The sequence below is a fragment of the Sceloporus occidentalis genome, unplaced genomic scaffold, assembly GCF_023333645.1.
Source record: "Sceloporus occidentalis isolate IW3139 unplaced genomic scaffold, rSceOcc1.0.p SCAF_29, whole genome shotgun sequence".
In the NCBI taxonomy this organism is placed as follows: Eukaryota; Metazoa; Chordata; class Lepidosauria; order Squamata; family Phrynosomatidae; genus Sceloporus; species Sceloporus occidentalis.
In genome coordinates, this window is record NW_028317009.1 from 9,109,452 (window position 1) to 9,131,439 (window position 21,988).

At 45.9% G+C, this 21,988-nt stretch overlaps 1 protein-coding gene across 1 annotated transcript; it reads left to right on the forward strand.

Moving 5' to 3' along the window:
• The first annotated feature begins 1,195 nt into the window (after positions 1-1,195).
• On the forward strand, positions 1,196-18,023 carry LOC149299296 (rhophilin-2-B-like). Its single transcript, XM_089486424.1, has 15 exons — positions 1,196-1,264; positions 8,541-8,653; positions 10,306-10,434; positions 11,454-11,529; positions 12,537-12,614; positions 12,974-13,098; positions 13,612-13,778; positions 15,127-15,314; positions 15,589-15,745; positions 15,898-16,017; positions 16,193-16,387; positions 16,757-16,833; positions 16,987-17,133; positions 17,396-17,551; positions 17,769-18,023. The coding sequence occupies exons 1-15, from the start codon at positions 1,196-1,198 to the stop codon at positions 18,021-18,023; spliced, it is 2,052 nt and encodes a 683-aa protein (XP_089342550.1).
• The last annotated feature ends 3,965 nt before the right edge of the window (positions 18,024-21,988 follow it).

The window sequence follows — 21,988 nt, forward strand, 5'->3', positions numbered from 1 at the left end:
AAACCACTCCATTGGTTGCTATGACGATGGCTTTATATACTGTAATGAGGGCTACTTGCATGGGTCATCGTTGCCTTAAGGGGTGTGCATTTTTACAAGTCCCCCTATCAGAGGCTTTGTCATTAAATAGTTAATGGGTTTCCACTTTACTGGCTTCCTGATTACTGTTTCTTTTGTGAAGTGGCAGAGAAACTCACCCAGAACCTTAGATCTGACAACGGCCCATCATGTGACTGTGATGCCCCCCTAGCGCTGGTGATTGGCAGGATAATAGCTGAGGATAATAGGAGTTATCGTTGGAGATGACAGTTTACATACAATGTCTGGTTTCCCCTGTAATTCTGTGACATCGGCTTTGATGAATTACTTGTGGTCTGATACATTGTTACCAAGGCAAGGATATACATGTTTTCAGAAGGAAGTTTAATGTTTTGCAATCTGATAATTCTGTCTAAAAAACAATATAAACGTTTACAGATATGTTGCATCCTGTCCAGGCGTTGAATGCAATTCATCCGTAAAATGCCCAGGAATAAAGAAAATAGAATTAAATTAACAGAATAAAATTTGATACAGTAATTTTAATCAATCTGCTACCCTAATGTAACAAAAAACGGTCCATTGATCAAATTGTAGTTTAAAAAATAAAATATTATGAAAATACACAAGATGTATATATTTTTTAATGTAACGCCAGGCCTGATTCAGCCTATTAAAGTGTTTATAGGTTATTTCCAATTTTGTTAGAAAAAAAATCAATTTGGGATTTAAAAGAATATAGGCTCTATTTAACTGTGTGCCAGAGACCATGCGCTCCACTAGCTGTCGCATGAATACTGTGCTATATATATATATATATATATATATATATAATGGTAGTTTGACTTGTGGGTAACCTGCGTATGTCCCTTTAAACCAACAGATTAAGTCTACTGAAGTCTAAGCTGTAAACAGTATACAGGGGTGTGTCTGACTAGGTCACCAGTGGGTGGAGCTCAGGATTTAGCTCCTCCCCACCATTGAGAAAGCCAGGCTTGGCAGGGAGCAGCTCAGAGCCGAGGCAGACGGTGCTGTGGAGAGAGCCGTGATCGCATACATAGCACCTGATCTATTTCTTTGACAGAGGCAGATACCCCACGCAGGGATTTGTAGGACTTGCCGGGGCGGTGTCACCTGCTCGAATCCACCACCAGACATGACGGACACCATACTGTCCATGGACCCCAAGGGCACGTCTCTGAGGGACCAGAGCTACTTCAGAAAGGTGAGCGACACCTTCATCCCTTCCCTTGGTGTGATCTTTGTGCTCAGTTCTTTATTAACCCTCCTTTATTTAGGGGGGGGGGTTTGTCTTGCAGTCAGAGTATTAACTAGTAGTGACCCAACTCGGTGCCCGGAAGGCTAGTTTCTGAAACCCTGGGATGCCCATTTATCAGTCTGGAAAGGTCACGATAGCCAAAACAGGGCAGTCTTATGATAAACAGAGTTCTCGGGTACATCATTCCAGTTTTGTAACGCAGGTGCAGGGTATATGGTGGGGGCTCCAGGAGTTTAAATATTTCAATATTGGGAGGAAGGGGCTCTGGGGTTCTATGTATGCAGTGTACAGGGCGCCTGCTGTCAGCGTAACGCAGGAGTTAAACCCTGTATTACACCTATTTCTGTGACTCATGTTGATACCGGTTTTCATGGTTACTTTTCAACGTGGCCACTGTTGATGTCAGCGTAACCAGAATGCTTTAGCTGGTCTGTGTAATTGGGTCTAACAGCCCTGTTTGTGTACCAATCCCATATGCACAGATCATATACAGGGGGTTAAATAGCTGTAGGGCAGACCTCGTGTATCCACCACCTTGTATCAGAATCCTGAATCCTTTTGGGCTTGTCATGGATAATACGCCAGCATAGTCAGGGTTCCGTATGGAGATCTCGATGGGATGTATACACAGGGTTGGGTGTATTATGAGATGCCACTGATTGACGACGGGGGGTATTAGTCCCACCTTCTGGTAGATCTGATATCTTTTCAGACGGCCGGTTTGCACGTATATCCATATAGCTGAGACGCAGGATCTGTAACTGCGTCAGAAGCTCTCGCAGATCCGTCGGTCTGTCTGGACAAGCTATTTTCATTGACCTCCTCGGCAGCTCTATAGCTTCTGTGACCTTCCTGCTCCCAGCCCCCCCATCGCTCTACAGGTTTCCATCTATTCAGTGGATATAGTCTCAGAACCCATGCAATCATTATCTTCCCAAACTGATTCTGCGCCTTAGCCTTTTATTTATCTCGGTTATCTTCATGCATTTTTGAAGACAAAAGGTCCCCAATTGTGATCATTAGTTGCCGTTCAGTTGTCGGGGGTAGGAAGCTTTTAACCTGATCGGCTGTTCTGAGAGCAACAAGTGCTTGTGATGTATTCATGCCTGGTGTTTGATCTGGGTTTTTCTATAGAATATCGAATACGGTTTCCAGAAATCACAATTAGCTGTACAGGGTGTAGCCTGATTGGCCAAATGATTATCCGCAGACAAATTCTACTTAAATGATCGCACAACGACCAAAGCGGCTCCTGCCCCATCTGGGCTCCTCTCTGAGCTGCCGGGAGGGCCACTGGACCAGATTTTTCAATTCTAGGGCAAAAGGGGGCTATTGGCAGGATCCTTGCTCTGGCTTCCGTGGTGATTGTTAATATGACCCACACATTTTGCAGTGTTTCAATATCCTAATTAGGTAGCCTTGACGCTGTATTTAACCCAGGTCTTGTATGATGTGGTTGGCTGATGGTTCTGGGAGTTATAGTGTACGGCACGAGTGCCTGGCATGGCTTGACACGAAGCGGTAGGTGTGTAGCTCCAAAATGGTAATGGTGGGCTACAGATTAAGACATACCGCGCATACCTTGATTCCTAGGAACCAAACCCCGGGTGAGGTGGCCCTGCGCTGTTGGGTCATCTGGAAGTCGTGAGTTTATTGCTCAGACCCTTTTTAGTTGGCTCTCCTTCCATGTTCCCCGCAAACAATGCAATTGTCCAAGTTAATTCTCCTGGAAAGATCGCAGAAGTTAGTGGGCTCATAAAAAAATGCAAACAAACCCCCATCAGTTCGCGTTCTAGAATGTGCCGCCCGCCATATCCCTGTTATCTCAGAAGTAAGGATTGGGCAGCTAAGTGAAGGTTGGATCTCCTTGGTCTTCCCCAATCAATGGACCTTTCAAGGTCACCAGCCAAGGGATGAATATTGGTGTACGTACCCAGCAGAGAGGTACCGGGGAGGAATAATTTACATGTTGGATTACATACTCAATAATGGCACCTGTTACAGAGCTAGACCCGAGACACGCAAAGTTCCAGAAACACCGGCTTTTCCCCAATCATGGTCATTGGTAATAAAACAGAACTTTCCAAGGCTTTGCTTCGGCTTTCTAGCATCAGGGTGGAAACGCCTTACTGGGGAGGGATAAGTACAACCCTGTCCCAATAAATAACACATATTTAAGGGGAGAAGCGCTTTCTACAAGTGTGTAGAGGGGAGATGTTCTGTGTCCTATACAAACACGGCCTCCAGGAATTGGCGACGGAGTCGGGTTCGGTTTATATAAGGGGAGATCTATAGTCCCTGCCAGCCATGAAAGCCCCAAGATGTATCCCATCAGCCCGATACGACCCGAGGACTGACAATTTTAACTAAAATAGGATAAAAATAGCTGAAAATTGAGTCAGTGCCCTAATAATCTTAGTCCGAGGACCTCGCATTTCAGGTTTAACAGGTCTTTTGTTCCTTCGCCGCTGTCCCGTTCTTTCACTAAGAATTTCCTTTGACTTCTCAATTACTTCTCGGAGTTTGAGATTTAACCCTTTTATATCCAGAAACTCTAGACACGATGTGGGGGGGGGGGGGGGCGCCTGTTTAGAGATTCGGAAGAGGCAGCTGGTACTCGCTGAGCATCACGGGGTTATTTCCCGATAGTTTTCCGTCGCAGATTTACCCGGCTGTGTGCTTGAATGTTAACCCTTGGATTGCCAACAAAGTGCCACGTCGCTTTCGACGAGTTGCGGGTTAATATACAAACTCCGTTCTGTTCAGTCGCAATAAACGTTTTTATAGAATTCCATGTTCTGTAAACACGTTTAAATCGATAGTTCTAGACTAGAGGCTTTTCCGTTTGCAGCGCCTGCTGCGTCCAGCCTTTAAAGAGTCGCCCGCTTGTAAAGATATTAAACGCCGAGGTCGGCACGTAAATAACACAGCCCTTCGCCAGCTTTTAAAATCCTTTTCCGTATTCTCGGGGGCAGGGTTCATCTTTATAGGGATCTCCTTTATTGCCGTAGTCGGTCTGATCTTTGTTACCCCAGAAAGAATAAAAATAGAGGATAAGACCACAAAAAAATGCTTTCTGAAGACATCTCGCCTTATTTTTGCCACGCGATTCAGGGAGATGTAAGAATGACCTCTTAGTTTTAATCACATCTTTTTTAGTGTAAGTCTGTTTGTTTCGCTTAAACATTAACACCTCGCTAAGCACCAAACAAAGGGCTTTATCTGCTACATTCAGCCCCAGTTTAACCCATTTCCCTTCCTGTTTCAAGTTCCAAACAGGGGGTCCTAAATCTTCCTCACCTCCAATTGTCTCTCTTGTCTAAAGAGCTCACAATCTGCGGGTATTGTCTATGGCTAGATAGGGCTGTTTGGATTTTAATGGTTTGTGCCGCACAGGGAGGTCACTTGACTCATGAGCTTACAGTCTAGAGATAATAGGGATTGCTCAAATGGTGCAAGTTCTTTGTGACGGTCCAGCCATATGGCGGGTCCCCAACTTGATCATTGTGGGGGGGCAGGTGATGCTGCCCCAGGTGTGCAGTGCAAATCCCAGCATGCACCTGACCTACGTCTACATGGGAGGCATCTCTGCGTTCATCAGTAAAGCCTCTTAAACACTCCACGGCTAGTTTGTGTATTTGCTCCACAAACCGGGCAACCCCAGGGGGCTTTGAGAACAATTCATAATTTGTTACTGCAACCTCATGTGGTAGATGTCTATCGCGACCTGTAAATTGACTATTAGAAACTCAGATCCTACCTAAAAGGGTTAAATAGGACATTCTGTAGGATAAGGACAAAGGGAGTCCTGCAGAGGGGATACAGATTAGAGATGGTGGACCCCCAGGACAGGTAACACAATCAATGTGATCACTAATCTGTGATCTATGGCTTACGTGCTACATGATTATTGATATCATAAACGAGGGACTATAGTCTGAGCTCCGCTGTGCAGGTAAAGCTTCCACGTTTAAAGTATTAAAATAAACTTTTTCATGTAGATTGATATTCAGCCTTGTTGAGGATAACACAAATATCTAGTTTATCTTCCATTATGCCATTTCAGTTAATGGTGACGCCTTACATGGCCGATCCAACCTGATACTGGGAATCATTGGGTTGTGCTGGACGCTCTGGTTGAGTATATGGAGACTTGGTCACATTACCAAAACAAACAGAACATGGTTGCAGTCCTGATTATAATCCTAATCTTAAATTGTCCTGATTGGGCTCAGCGGAGGGTCCTTCTCTACCTGGTCCTCCCTAAAGCCTCTGATTATTTGAGTTCTGTCTGGCGGATGTACATACGTCTCTGATCTTTCACGTTCCAGCGTAGCCAGGGTATCGCTTTTCTATAAATTGTTTAATTTTACAAGTTCATGTGACACTCGTTTGCACTCTACATCTTGTAGATTGGATTTAGGAGCGTGAAAGGTTAAAGGGGGTTCTGCTTTTTTTTGGACGGCTCAGAACCCCCGGCCCCTGTACTGCCTCCTCTAATGAACTCATGGCTGCCACGTTATAATTACATACGGAATGTATGATTTATTCTTCCGTAGCTCGTTAATCTGGCATCTAAAAGGAAAGTGACAACTCAAGTTTGCTTTTTGAATATAAATCCCTCTTACACTTTAACTTTGAGTGAGCCCTCTGTACCATAGCACTTGTAAAACCAAATGGGCCAGTATGCCTTTCCCTGTAAAGATCGCTTCTATAATCCCCGTACTCCTTCTCCTTGACGCATGTCGGATGATTTTCAGCTGAGCAGCTCCTCGGTATGTCACAAATGCTTGAGTTCGGAAGTCCGATGATCTTAACTACCCACTCGGAGGCAATGGGAAGTATAATGGAATAAACCAGGGTCGAAGCTGAAGTCTGTGGCCCTGGATTGCGTCCCATCTATGAACGTTCCGAGCACTGAAAGTGTAGCGCGTTCTAGTAATTAAACAATGTCGTAGAACGCATGGCGTGGCTGGTGGGCTATGTCAAGAATTCTGTCAACAGTCGCTGATTGACAAGCAGAGAGAGATCCTGTTGACTTGAGATCCACAATGAGAAGAAATCACAGCGGTGGATACAATGAAATGCGATAACATTTCACAGATACCGAGCGCCTCCACCTGAGAAGAATTCGGCCGGATCAGGTTTCAGATCTTTGTACTTCTCTGTAGCCGATTCTTTCCCAGATATAAACCCGATGGGAGAAAGCGGATAGTCATAAACAGATTATTTCCCCAAATCCTTCCTTTTCGTGCCCCGGTGTTATCTCTTCCATGGTAACTAACATGCCGCATGTAAGAAATACACACGTAGATAGCTGAAATACGCGGGGCGCTTTATCAGCTGGCTAGGAGAAAGTTGTAACGTTCTCGAGACATATTTATCAAGGAAAATACTGTCAAAGTAAATGTTTCCGTGCGCCAAACGGTTGCTATGGAGATTGAACGGTAATTGTTTTTGTGAAGTGTGCCATCCAGATTAAAGTATTTTTCTTAAGTATACAGAAATGCTTGAGGGTGAGGAGTGTCATGATCTGAGCATTGCCTGTAGCAAGGATCGTCAAAACTAGATCATATCTTGGGTAAAAAATGCATCCTATACACACCCGCACATGCTATACACATATATGATATACTCACACCTGTGGTATATCCACACAACGCACATATTCAATATGCTTCACAAATCCATAAGTGCCAATTGTGAGCCTTCATGCTGGACCTCTCTCTACATGGGGTATTTGTAAGTCAAGCTGGTCCTCTAATGCCCTCTCAGGACTAAAAGCCCCGTCCTTGGCTTCTTTGTGCCACTTCCTAGGGGCGTTCGGTTTACTCCTTGGAGCTTTAGGGCAAATTTATGTTCTTGACCTGATTATGTTTATGGGACAAGGTGGAGCCCGTCCGTTGACTCGGGCGGCATTCTCAGGCCAAGATGTTGAAGATCGTAATCTCTTTATCATCGTGGTCATTAGTCCGTGATCAGAGATTAGTGCTCTTATTTCACCGTAAGGCGTTCAATACCTGTACTTCTCCGCGGCACATTCCAGGCCCGTCTCCAGTATCGGGTCCTCCTGCCAGCCATTGTTTGCCATGTCAGAAAGGGCATGAGATTATTATTTTTCTAACGACAATCCCTATGTTATGAATAATAGCCGTGCTCTTATCTGGGTTGGAACAAAGGGACTCTCGGCGGGACTGGTACTTGCAATGTTTGCATGCCCCATGTTTAACGTAATGTTTCTAATCCTATCACAAAGATCCGGTTCTGGAAGGCTTGGTGTGTTGTAATGATGTAAATCGTATGGCCCAAGTTGAGCCCCTGCGGACTCTCACGCTCTATTAGAGGTGAACCTTGTGGGAATCTGGGATCCATGTATATCCATGCTAAAAGTGGTCTATAAAGAACGCGATGCGTACCAAAGTCTTTAAACATGTGAATAACCTCCCGATAACACTAAACTTGCCTTAGTCAGTAGAAAAAATACTTTACAAGACATAAAGCCTTTAAAACGTTCGAGACGCTTTAAAAATAGCTCGGCCAATTTGCCCGTTTTAGCCTCTTTGAAAACATCAATGGCTCTGCGGCTTGGCTTCCCGGATAAATCACCTTTATAGTCCCCGGTTACGGCTGGCTGGTAGGAAGATATAAGTCAGGACGCTGTCCTTCTGAAATAGATGTCGGCGGATGATGGGCTGCCTCACGCCGACGGACCATTATCCGGTGACATCAGCCCCACAAGGAGCCCTTCATCGTCTTTTAATGCCGAGTGACTCAGGTTATGAGCAGTCAGTTATGGGGACTTTAAAGCAATGTTAAAAAATAACCAGGGCAATAAAATGCATAAAAGCTGTGGTAAACAATACACAATGCAACCCATGACTGAGGCCGCGGGACACGCTAGGTGAAACTTATACAAAGAAACTTTTACGCTCACCACGCCATTTAAAAGAAAACGGCATGAAAATGGCTTCTCACTATATATATTTTGACATATTGCATGTGTCAACAGGACAAGAATATTTGAAATAGTTGTGAGGACTTCCTGAGCTCAAACACAACAGGAAGTTATGTGTGCGCCCCTTAATTGCTTCCTCCGCTCATTTTAAATGTTACAATTTTTGGGAACTGAAGTTACACGCTTATGGATGGGTTAGTGCAGCCAAAATGTCGTTGGTTTTCTGGGGATATGTATCTGACCGGCTTTTTGCTTTCTCATCCACAGGGAAAATCCGTCGCGCAGACCGGCCGCAGCAAACTCCAGAATAAGAGAGCCGGCTTGAACAACCAGATCCTGAAAGCAATGCGCATGAGAGCAGGAGCCGAAAACCTTCTGCGGTAAGTTCCCAGCGTGCCCCCCCCCCCCGGGAATGCAACAAAATAAAGCCTTTGTTCTGCCGGCCCCTGGTTCCCAGAGCAGATTCCCAGCAGATGCTGCCTAATGAACACACAGAAACAGCACTTTGATTGTGGCAACAGTTCATTCATAGGTGACCCCCCCTCCGCCGTACAACAATACCAAGTACCTCTGTGCTGGAAAAATACTAAACCCTCTGGTGAAGATGAACCAGCTTTGGTTTAAATTTTCCAGGCCTGAAGCTTAAGATGAAGCTAAAAAAAAAAGCTGTCAAATTATACAGGTAAATATAAACTCCAAAATAGGCTTTAACGAGCAGGGAAGATGTCGCCTAATTCTTGGGTTTTCGGTAATCAAAATATTGACTTAAAGATATCGTTGACCTGTTGTGATGACCTCTCCTACGGACAGGTATTAAAATACGATCCTATCCTTAGATATGCAGGCGTTTAGGTATTTGCCCGGTAAGGGACCCCCCCCCCTCGCTCTTTACCGAGGAACAATAAGCTCAAAGCTTTAAGGAAAAGCTGAAGGCTCCAAACGTTTCATTAACAACCAAGCAGCTTAATGCAGAACGCTGGGTGTCCTGTAAACATTAACCTTCCCCAAACTCAGCAGTCGCTTTCAAATGATTAGATCATATGCTAAAGATGTATAATTTGGGAAATATATATATATATATATATATATATATATATATATACACACACACAAATGTCCTGATGGAAGTCTAATAAACAGACTGACACGTTGATTAGGAAACTGCAGTTTCTGGAGTGATTATTTAAAGTCCCTGGAGTGCCGGTAACTATTTTTGGATGTTATTTATACATATACATATATATATATATATATATATATATATATATATATATATATATATATATATATATATATACATATACTTGGGGTATGTGATGGGATGAGCTGTAACTCGGCTACAGCCTCTAGATCAGAAGGTGGAAATGTTCTCGAGTCCCTGCTAGACAATTAGAATTAAATGTAAGGTAGTTGCCAAGACGTTAAATCCAACCTTATTTACATCCCACGGGAAGCCCCTGCCTTTAATCCCCCAATCCTCAGTTTATGGCTGTGCGAAGAAGCCTCCTTCCCTGCTTTCAGTAAGAGAAGCTCTTGAGATCTGAAACACGGTATCCGACGCCATAGCTTCAGGCCGTCATGTAGACGTGTCAGGGAAACAATGTCGCCCTCAAGTTCGAAACATGTTGTCCCTTTGTGAGTTTGTCATGGTTCGCCTTAGTGTGTACACGTCGTACACTGTTGGCAGGACGCGCGTTGTGATGAGACGCAGGCACCGGGATCGTAGTGTCCTCCATCCCACGTATTACTGGAAGAACACGGTGATCAAAACGACTCGCAGCGTCTGCCGGAATACTAATTTATTATTTAAATGTCTGCATAGATCAAGCAAAATCCCCACTAGTGCCAAATCCTTTCTTTTAAGAAACAGTGAGAATGAATCATTTATATTAGAATTTTTATCACTAATCATTTTTTTTTCTCCTCCTTTTGCTCAAACTTTACCATGAGAAATTGTTAGCGGACGCGGGTGAAAATTCTTGGGTGTTTTGGGTAAATATCTCAATGCCGCTTTTCCTTCCCGAATCCCCAGGGCAACGACGAACAATAAAATTCGCGAGCAGGTCCTGCTGGAGCTGAGCTTCGTGAACTCAAACCTGCAGGTCCTCAAGGAGGAGCTCGAACGTCTCAACATCTCGGTGGAGGTTTATCAACACAACGAGTACGCCTGCTTTACCACCTTTATGACTTGCTAGTTAAGGCACGGATTTCTTGACTACGCTGATAAATATTTGAAATATTTATTAGATAAGATTGGGCTTACGCTGGTGAACAGAGCCTTTAACCCCCCCCCCCCCCCCGTGCTGGTTATCATCGCATTAACACAACCACAAACTGCATATTTCTAGCCGTGCCTTTATTTACCAAAGGGCCATATCTGCGTCTACAGATAATAATTCTTAAGTCAGCGTTTCTGGCCGCCTGCCTATTTTTAAGGCAGAAGACGCCTGGCTCTAGATAATGGGGATCTAACTGCTTAACGGAGTGTCTGTCATCAGCTCCTGGTTAACCCTTGACCTTCAAGTGAGCTTTATGCCCAATGCTTTCCTTAAACCGGTTGGTCACGGTGCTATCCACCGTTGGAATTGTGTGGAATTTTTATAGTTTCAGATCGGGTACGGCCCTCGTGCCGGGTAAAAGGGTTTAGACGGAGGCCCGAAACTAGGTGTTATTTCAATAAACCTATTCTGTTTAACGTTGCGCAATTACAACGAGCACACTTGTGTTTGCCGAGTTAAGGAGGGATTAAAATGCCAAGCGTCTTTCTGAATACAGAGAGAAATAGTTTAGCGCCAGGAGCACAATCCTCTCGGCGGAGTTACGTGCTCTTCATTCTTACAGACGGGCGAGGCGTACACGTCCAACCATACAATAAGGTAAACATGCCTTTTGTGTCAGGCGTCCTGTAAATCGGGCCGAATGGCAAACGGGTGCGAAGCGTGACCTGGTTTAGTTTTCATTGCCTTTGAGTTTGTGGTTTGGAAAGCCTTTGCTTGACAGCATGACGGTAAAAATCGGCAGACCTATTGCTAGTGCAACTCCCCCCCCCCCATTTAAATGGACATGTATGTAAACTGTAGACCGTCTTACATGCGATGCTTCGTGCCCCTTCCTATTCGAGGCCGAGCCGTGCCGCTGTAAGCTGCTCTTCTTTACCTTTTTCTTCCCGTTTTCTTGTAGGCAGAACTCCAACATGCCGCTCATCCCTTTAGGGCTCAAGGAGACAAAAGATGTGGATTTCACTACGGCGTTCAAGGTAACTGCCTCGTTGTACATAAATATACGTATGACGGACATGTCTTCTAAACGGCAATCTCAAGGTAGTCTCTTGCTGTCTTGGGTAATGTATGGATTCCTCCCATCCAACCATTGTGTATGTGTGTACTTTGTTGTATACGTGCACACAATATATTTTTAAATATATATCTATACATAACAAGGATGCATTCCTTGTGTCGTGTCGCGTCAGAAGGCATCCATTTAAGTCCTTACGCAATCCCGGCCGAAACGGCACGTATATATATATATATATATACTCTATTTATAGAAAGGGAGATGCTGGCTTATCACGTCTTTCACCTTGGCGTGAAACTACTGAAGCGTCAGACGTGTTTGCATATCATGCTAATTGTCACACGCTTACAGCAACTTCCATGTCGAGCTTTGACTCACCGTTCACTACACCCTCCACTTAAAGGAAACGGAGAAACTCACGGGTGATATTTAAGAAGCCGCCGCCGTTACCGCCCAGCATTAAGTGCAGGTTTTATTGGCAGTGATTAATCCGTGAAGTATTTAGGATTCGTCCCCGATAAGCCAAGTATCTCCTGTCTATAAATAGGATTGTTTTAAATGTCGATGTAAGCGTATTCATCGGTGTACAGAGAATAATAAAAGGGCCTTTTTGGGTTAATTATCAATAGAACCGAAACGTGTTTATCAGTTAGCAGGAATTCACCATGATTTGTCACTACAAGCCCCGTGTGTTTTGGAACGGGAAGTCGGAGACAGAATCCCGATGATTACGGTGTTACTAATTGGGCTAATTGGCCGCGAGGTGGTATGAAATACGTTGTGATCTGTTTCGAGGTGGATGTGAATTCACTCATATTCGCTAAACAGAAACTTGGTGCAAGTGGAGCAAAGTTAATCAGATCAGAGCTTTGGTTCGAATGTCTGGTGTCGGGGACAGGGCCGTGGCTGTAATAGTGAAAGTAAGTTGTATGAGCAGCACGCTGACCATGTCTCTTGTACTCGTTGTAGGACTTCATCCTGGAGCATTACAGTGAAGACGGATCTGATTATGAGAACGAGTTGGCTGACCTCATGGACCTCAGACAGGTAGAGATCGCATGCGTGAAAGGATGAGTTATGGGTGAGGGGCGATGCTGAAGGTGGAGGCCATTGTGGTCACCACAGTTGGTTTGCAATTGAACTTCATCAGAGCTCCTGTTTCCACATAGTTGGTAAGATTGTTTGGGGCCGGAATTGGACGTCCTCGGGTTAATGTGGTTTACCCCCCACACCTCCCTGATCGCGAATGTGTGCACGGTGCGTGTGTTCGGTGCTGTCACCTCCTTTATGTCGAGGTGCCGTTAGGAAGCCTTCTCCAGTCTCCGAAACATCTTTTTCCCTGAAACCCCTGCCTTTCCATGGTTTGCAGACGGTTTGGGTGTTAAGCACTGATATTTCGTTCGCAGGCTTGTCGGACCCCCAGCCGGGATGAAGCCGGAGTTGAGTTACTGGTGGGCTACTTCCAGCACCTGGGGTATCTGGAGAACCGATTCTTCCCGTCCTGCAGGAACATGGGAATCCTTTTCACCTGGTAAGCCTCCGCTTTTTAAGTAGACAGACAGACAAAGGTGATGTACGAGTATAATGGTAATAAGCTGCCAAGTCCACATAGAAAAAAATATACATTTATGAAGCATTTAGCCCTCCCTTGAACTCCTCCCATTTTCTATTTTTTGCATTATTTTGTGGTCTGGTTTCTTTAAGTGACTTAAGGGTTAATGGCGCTTAAAGTGCAGCCATTGTCATGGTTGCAGCATAAACACTGTTAATGAACATTGTGTTTCTAATTCATCATCTTTAAAAAGTGAAGCAATCCAAGCGAGGTCAGTACTCAGGCCTGCAGCCACCTGTGACCATGAATACCGGGGAGGAAAAACAAAAGGCATCTCCCCTCCTCCACCCCAATCCTGTTAGAGAAACATAGGAAAAAATGTAATCTTTATTACAAAGGGTGGTTGTACCAGGCATTATACGCTTTCATACATAGACAGGCTCTGTAATGGGGGGCTTTGCCTGGCTTATAGCTCATGGCTTTCTGTTTTAGGTACGATTCATTTACGGGGGTCCCCGTCAGCCAGCCGAATATCTCCTTGGAGAAGGCAAGCACTTTATTCAACATTGCGGCCCTGTGCACGCAGATCGGGACGCGCTGTAACCGCCAGACGCAGTCCGGTTTGGAAGAGGCGATCGGCGCTTTCCGGAGAGCCGCAGGTAATGCGCGCGTGAATGCGTCTTGCGTTGGAGCGACGAAGGCCCCTGCGGACTTGTAGAAACAAAATGAGAAAAACATGTTTGCGATAAGGAATGTTTGAATAGCTGGGCATGCGCTTCACGGTGTCAACACCCTGCCTGAACCTTAAGGGTAATGATTAACGAAGTCAAGTAAACCACAAGTGAAATATAGAAGAGATCGAGCCGGAACGTTCTACCGCGGAGGAGCAGCAACGTGACCATCCGCACCCTAATGGGAACGCAGCAGGAGTAGGTCAGAGAGGCTGTGCTTGCGCCGACGTCCCTTCTATTACTAATACCCGCAGAAATGCGTGTCTGGTAACGAGACATGGTGGATCTTAGGAAAGTTTTCATTAATTTGCAGGCTTGCATTTTACAAATCAGTCTTAGCGCAAGCAAATATTTGTGTTCGTTTCTTGATTGCCTCCCCGATCCTCCTTCCAGTGGAACGCGTAAGGCGGCGACGGCTGGCACGTTTCTCTGCCGTCAGCGAGGATTCCTCGTTATTTTAGTGGGAGGAAAGCGGGGGAGCTTTTATAAAGTTAACACTTAATGGATGTTAAGGTTAATGTTGCTTCTCCAAACTGTGCCGGTCCAAACCACCCATTGCTGCCGTCTGATTACAGCGGCGGCCATTGTTGGGCTCCTTTTTTTGCTTACTTTAGTTAATGATTATCTACACATGACCTATAACACATTCTGTCCAAAGAGTTCAGCTCCTGCTACCTCTGACCTGCAAACCAGAGTAAAGCTTAAAGTGGACAGACAATTAATAAGCCAAGTGTTGAATATAGCAGGTGTTTGGGGATAGGTCTATTGGCTAAAGCCAGCGGCAGTCGGCATGTTACAGCGTGAGAACGCCAGCCTCTTGCCGTATAAACCCTGCTGGCTACTGGTCTAACCAGTTAGTGAGTATGCAGGACCTTCCGTGTCTTGTTGACAATGTTTGTTTGCCGTACCAAGCTACGCGAAGCCTTAGATTACGCGTTCCAACAAAGAATGGAATTTGGGGCAATTCAGCGACTCTCCCTGCTCGGACCGAGCGCAGCGTGCATGCCGTGATCGGGGAAGGCCAAGAGCCCGGGGCTTTAATCGGCCACCGCTGGGACCTGTTAGGGAAGGGTCAGCTTGTCCTTAGAATAATTGGGTCAGAGCCGCAGACCTATACCTGCAGCATAACTCCTATTTAATGGCGCTCCTACACGTCGGATTTCAAAAGGTGCTGAAATAGGAATTAAATAATCCGCAGTAGCCGGCGGTGCTCTGCGCTTGGCTGGATGTTTGCTCCGAAGCTCCGTCCTGTAGCCTTACGTGGTTTCTGTTGCAGGTGTCCTCGCCTACCTGAAGGAGACCTTCACCCACTGCCCCAGCTACGACATGAGTCCTGCCATGCTGGGCGCGCTCATCAAGATGCTGCTGGCGGAAGCCCACGAATGCTACTTTGAGAAAATCATCTTATCCGGGGTACAGAATGAATTTTGCACCCTGGCAAAAGTGGCTCAAGAAGCCGAAAAGGTACTTGGTGCGTTTACAATCTATAGAGTTCTGGAATTGGGTGTTCGTGGGCTGCAAGTGACGTTTGCAGGGTCTGCAGAGTACGTAAGGACTGGAAGTTGATGAGATGATGCAGGTTCTGCCACGGGCTGCCGCTGATGTCGGCTACCACAAGGCGTTGTATCTTAAATGGAACAGGAGGCCATAGGGGCCAGACTGTTTCTTCAGCATGTCATGTCGGGCAAAGTATCAAAATATTTTCCGTAGGTTAAACAGACGTTTCATTATTTTGCAGGTCAGCCAAGTTCACATGCAAGTCTTCAACGCCATGAGCCAGGCACCCATCAAGGAGAACGTCCCTTATTCATGGGCCGTCATGGTGCAAGTCAAAGCGGAACATTACAAAGCCCTGGCCCATTTCTTTGTGTCAATAATGATGATCGATCACCAGTGTAAGTCACTTAACTGTTTAATCCATGGAAATTTTTACCCGCTTTTTTCATACTTGTAACTGAGGTTGTTGAGGTTTGACGGATGACCGCTGGGAGTATAGGATGACATTTCGTAGTCATGTCACATAATGGACTATCTTGCTTGTTCCCAGTGAGTCCAAGTGACGATGAAGATAAGCAGGAGAAGTGCCTGTCCCAGCTTTACGATTCGATGCCGGAAGGACTTACTGCTCAGATGATACTGAAGGACAAGCAGCAGCGCACCGAGATAGGTAACCCGTCGCCCCTTTATACCTGTATGCATGCGCACATCTGTCCTTTGTCTGTGGGGTCATGATGTGTCTTATGGCTTGGAACGCATGAGTCCATTACATTGGGACCAAATAGTTGGGTACTTAAATAGCCAATGTAATGGGCTCATGGCATCATGCCGTTTTTGTGCTGCAGGGAAGGCACATTTGAAGAAAGCCATCGGAAGCCATGAAGAAGCCATCCGATTGTCCAACTTGTGCAGCAAACTGAGGCAGATCGACGTCCTCCAGGAGCTCCTCTCTGCCTTCCTGAAGAGGTCCCAGCTCAAGCACTCGCAACACCAGAGGCCGGACGACTTCCTCAGTATATTAGTGGCTCCGGAGCTCGTCGGTAGGCGCCGTGACACTTAATGCTTTGTCCTGCTAATTGAGAGGCAGATTCAGAGCTCGTTCCCGTACGGCTCTCAGTTGCAGGCCATAGGAAGTGTGATTGATGCATCATGTCGCAACACTTGCAGAGGGCACAAGTTGAACTGCTTAGCATTGGAATAATAAAACCTTATCGACCGAGCGATCGTTACAGTGAGAAACGTATAGCGATATCTATATATTGATACATTTGGGAGTACGGTTTGTAAGGAATCGGGGGGGGAATATAACATGAAAAGGTCCTCCACCAGTCACATGACGTTAGAAAAGGCTGTTTTTGTGAATGAATAGTTCTAGGATTTGTTACAATCTGTATATTTTTGTTTCCTAGGTAACACAGAGTTTAAAGCGGAAAGTATTCCCCCTCAGCTTTCCCGAGTAAAAGTAGTCGACCTGTTTCAGCGACTGGTACGTAGTGCTGGGATCTTCTGTCGCGGATTTTAAGGACAGATCTATAAACCCTAAACATAAGGTTTTTGACGTATAAAATGCCTTTACGATTAATATGAAGGATATAAAGTATGTTGGATTTGTATTAAACATGCATTCTCTGCTCATCAGGGGCCCATGTCGGTGTTCTCGGCCAAGCAGAGATGGACGGCCCCAAGGAAGATCCATCTGACCACTGAAGATGGAGACCTGGGATTTATCTTAAAGGGGGATTGTCCGGTGCAAGTGACCTCCCTGGACCCCCTGTGCCCCGCCGCGGTAAGTAAATGGTATAGCCGCACATGCTTTCGGAACCAATCCAGGCGGAATTAAACTAATGCCAACAAGTCCCGGCATTTTCTGATCTATGATGAGATTTACCAGCAAGATGTCTTCGTGGTCTCGATCCTGGCCTTCTGTGTATAATGCCTACGAGGTGTTACAGCTGAACAGTCCACAGCTGTGTCGAGACCCCCTCCACATGCGCGTGCACGCACGCATGCATACGCAGTAATCTGATTGGAAGCCCATTCATTTGCAGAGAGAAGGACTGAAAGAAGGAGATTACATTGTATCGGTGGGGGCTGCGGACTGTAAGTGGAAGAGTATAAATGAAGTCATGGCTTTGATGAAAGGATTAAAGGAAGAAGGTGTGGAGATTCAGGTGGTCAGCCCTCAGGAGTCCTCGTCTAGCATGGTAAGAGAGTTGGATCCAGCTGTTTGTACCCAGAATGATACTTAATTTAATATAGATGGCCGGATGCAGAATACGCCAAAACGAAGGGTTTAAAAACCCCTTTACTAAAAATCAGCCAGTTCCAAAAACAGAGGGGTTAATGCATGTGATGAGTTACAGAGGGTCACAATCATCGCGCGTGTTCGGTAATTAATACTCGTTTTGTTTTCCTTAACAGCACAATAAGAGTGCCACATACTATGCCGGGATGCAGAAGACTTACTCGCTGGTGTGTTTGGCCATGGATAACGACAAAGCCAAGACGCAAAAAGCCACCAAGAAATCATCCTTCCTCAGCTGGGGGCCGTTCCGGAGCCGGGAGAAAGCTGCAAGCACCCTGTGCCTCCCTACCGCCTCGGCGGGGAAGCTGCCATCGGACAAGCTGTTTCTCTCCCCCTACAATACGCTGGGCTGCGACAGCTCTCTGTACTGAAGGAACCGGACTGTCTGCCTGCGTTAGCAACCACTGTGATCGTGAACTCCGAGCTGCGAGAACATTTCTAACTTATAAATATATTATATGTAATAGGATGAGAAGATGCCACGGAAACCCAGCAACTGCCCCCTCTATTTAACCCTTAGAGAGTGTGACTGAATGCATTACAATTTTATATATTTAATCTTGTATTTCTTATATTTTTACCAAGTGTAAATATTTTTATTTCCCGTCTTCAAACTACTAAGCTGTAGTTCTTTTTCTGATGTGAAAATATTCCAACGAAGGGAGAAAAAACCATTTTGTGAAAGGCGCTGCCATCATGCGCAATGGAATGGCTGCATCTCACTACATAAACTTTACTAAACTACGCAAACGGGTTAGGACACCAGGGAAAGTAATCCTTCCAAGTGTTTAGGATTTGGTTAATGGCATCTCAATGGGTATTTTCTTAGGGAAACTACGTTCTAATGTAATTTGCAAATTCTTGGCCCATTACAGAAGGTTAACTCATGTAGACGAGCTCATATCTTTTATCGTCAGACTGAAGACGCGTCGATAAAACACTTATTTGCTGCTACCGATTGAAGTGCGGAATTTAGACTGGAACGTTCTCACCATCTCTGCAGAATCCGTGGTGGGTTCTAACGTTTTGGACTCGAATCCTTTGATGGCGCTTGGATCCTGCTACTTTTACTCCTCTTTATACAAAGGGCCGGCCGTTACTGATACTTGGATGTGTTGTGTCTAAGAATTAATTACAATGTGAATTTTGGGTTTTGAAAAAAGGTTCCTGACTACCGTTACTAACAATCTCACGGTCAGCTGTGACAGTGTGGAGGGTGTAGGCATAAAGGGGTTAATAGTACCATCCCTCTGGCCTTACTAACTTTACCCTTTAAGGCATAAAGTAGATCTAACTAACCCTCAAATCCTGAATCTAATCACCAAAATGACTCCATCTGACCCTCACGAGAAGGTGAAATGAGCAGCGATTACTTTAATAAGTTTGACAGGTAGTCTCAGCCGGCCCGTGGTTTAAAAGAAAAAGTGTCAGCTTCTTTGATCCGTCTGTAAATATTTAATTATAGCCTATAATGTTTCGAAATGCGTGCATCAGACTGTATATAGTAAAGTTTATTTAAATATATAATTTCCGCCTATCTGAGAAATGCGTTCAGCAAAGGATGGATGAGAGTCTCTGGGTTTGATTATTCATGTCTGCTGTTAAAACTCACCTAAATCAGACTATTTCTGTCCAACTTTAAGGAAAACAGGACTGGCTGATTAATAAAATAAAAGCCTCCGGAAGAGCAACAGGACCTGTTATTTATACAATTTTACTGTGCAATACCTAGATTTCTGTAAAAGGGATATACATTTAATGAAGTATTTTACGCAGAGCACCTCGCTGTAAGAATTTGAGTCCAATAAAGGTTTATTAGTATTTTTTCACATTTCAATAAACTTTATTATGAAAAATAATTGTATTTTAGGTCCGTCCCTGTGTTTCAGTTTGGCTCGTCTGCGTTACAAAACAGAACATTCAATCCGATTTTCTTGCAGAAACATTAACGCGTTCCCTGTCCTGCGGAATGAATGAAAACCAGATATGTTGAGATAAATGCAACCGTAAGCTCACGATCAATGTTTTTCCTCCCCGCCACCGATAACCCCTGGTCTCTTAAACTCCAGAGAGTCACGTCTGGGTGAAAAACGCGTGGATGCTGGTGGCGGTGCTTCTCCCCACTATCGCCTCCAGCTGGGAGAGGGACGCGGCGCCGAGACGTTGGATGGTGGGGAAACGCTGAAGAAGCTGCAGAGCTTTCACTTTCCCGACACCTGTTAACGCAGAGAGAGGCTTTAAACATGCGCAGGATCGGCTCCCGGAGGCCAAGGGCCGGATAATGTTTGAGGTTATTTTTTTTATTTTACCCGGAATGGTCTGCAGGATATTCCCCTCGCTCGCTCGGAACCGCCTTGCACCGCAGAAAGGATCGCTGCTCCGTTCATTGCTTCTCATGAACCTACGAAGAAGCAGAAAGAGACGCCGTTCCCAGTTCCACCACCAGAGGGAGACAGAGCATGGAAAAAAAAAAAGATTAGTAATAGTTCCCTAAATACCCCAGCCTGGAAAATTAACCCTTATCTGCCAGAATGCCTCCTCTTCACTCCACACAGAGCCCCTCCACCCGTCCGCAAAGTATAAGAAGTGTGGTATAGCGGGGGGGAAGCCTTACTTACTAAATGCGTAATGAGCTGCGCGGCTTCGCTCTGGTCCGACACGGGGAGTATCGTCATACCCAGTTCCAGCGCCACAAAGTTTTGTACGGGGGGGGGTAATACTGACCGCTGAGTCGGGTTTTCTCTATGATAATTATGCCTTTCAGGTTACAGGCCTTTAGGGGAGGAAAAAGAGAAAAAAAAAGCGCAGGCTTCCGATAAGTACAGCGTGCAGGTTCTGCTGGAGAGATGGAAATCCACCAGTCCCAAACTGTCTTCAAACACCAGGGTTATTTTACCTATGGAAAGAAAAACAGAGCGATATGATCTATACATGTTACTGGAAACTCAGAGAAACGGCGTGCGCGTGCGGAAAAAATACTCATTACCACCCTCACTGGGAGGCCAGTCGCTACTACTCCTTTGAGAGCAAACCAATGCGGTAAATGAAAGTCTTTACCCTGTAAGTGGTGAGAAAGCTCGGTTCCTCTCCATTTCTCGCTTGCGATGATGTGCCGTAGGGGACGACCGAAGCTCCAACCCTGACAGGGGTCCCCTGGGTGGCGGACATTCAGCTTTTCGGGTTCTGGGGAGTTGAACACACAAGGATTATTTGGGTTTATATAAGCGCATGCGCAGCGCGCAACATCATTAGGCGCTGAAGGGTCAGCAAACCCGTCACTGACTCGGTGTGTCTATAGGTGTAAGGGTGCGTGTGCATGCGGTGTGTGTATAGGTGTAAGGGTGCGTGTGCATGCGGTGTGTGTGTATAGGAGTAAGCGTGCGTGTGCATGCGGTGTGTGTATAGGTGTAAGGGTGCGTGTGCATGCGGTGTGTGTGTATAGGAGTAAGCGTGCGTGTGCATGCGGTGTGTGTATAGGAGTAAGCGTGCGTGTGCATGCGGTGTGTGTATAGGAGTAAGCGTGCGTGTGCATGCGGTGTGTGTATAGAAGTAAGCGTGCGTGCGCATGCGGTGTGTGTATAGGAGTAAGCGTGCGTGCGCATGCGGTGTGTGTATAGGAGTAAGCGTGCGTGTGCATGCGGTGTGTGTATAGGAGTAAGCGTGCGTGTGCATGCGGTGTGTGTATAGGAGTAAGCGTGCGTGTGCATGCGGTGTGTGTATAGGAGTAAGCGTGCGTGTGCATGCGGTGTGTGTATAGGAGTAAGCGTGCGTGCGCATGCGGTGTGTGTATAGGAGTAAGCGTGCGTGTGCATGGGGGGGTGTATAGGAGTAAGCGTGCGTGTGCATGCGGTGTGTGTATAGGAGTAAGCGTGTGTGCGCATGCGGTGTGTGTATAGGAGTAAGCGTGCGTGTGCATGGGGGGGTGTATAGGAGTAAGCGTGCGTGTGCATGCGGTGTGTGTATAGGAGTAAGCGTGCGTGTGCATGGGGGGGTGTATAGGTGTAAGCATGCGGTGTGTATAGATGAGTGTGGGTGGTGCAGTAGTTAGCATGCGGTGTAGTTGGCGTGTATCTTGCATGGGTCAAGGTAAACTGGCACTGGCGTGAAGCGCATTGGACGGTTTAATTTGTCCCCTTCCCACCCCCCCCCCCCGCATTTTGTATGTAATTAATGAATGAATAAAGTTTGTTGAAATCCAGACTGGCTGTCTCACGCACTGAGAGAGTTGTAGGGGCGACAGACAGTGCCCGCCCTGGAATACCCTCATGCTGCCCCCGGTACCCCCTCACCTCTGAAGCCGCCTCCGTGAGGCGTCTGTCACGTGTCTGCAACCCAG

What these genes read in the sequence shown, in the direction of transcription:
- LOC149299296 (XM_089486424.1), top strand. Translation starts at nt 1,196, where the DNA reads ATGACGGACACCATACTGTCCATGGACCCCAAGGGCACGTCTCTGAGG. An exon ending in ACCTCATGGACCTCAGACAG is followed by an intron (nt 12,615 to 12,973) that starts GTAGAGATCGCA and finishes TTTCGTTCGCAG; the next exon opens with GCTTGTCGGACCCCCAGCCG. An exon ending in CGCTTTCCGGAGAGCCGCAG is followed by an intron (nt 13,779 to 15,126) that starts GTAATGCGCGCG and finishes TTTCTGTTGCAG; the next exon opens with GTGTCCTCGCCTACCTGAAG.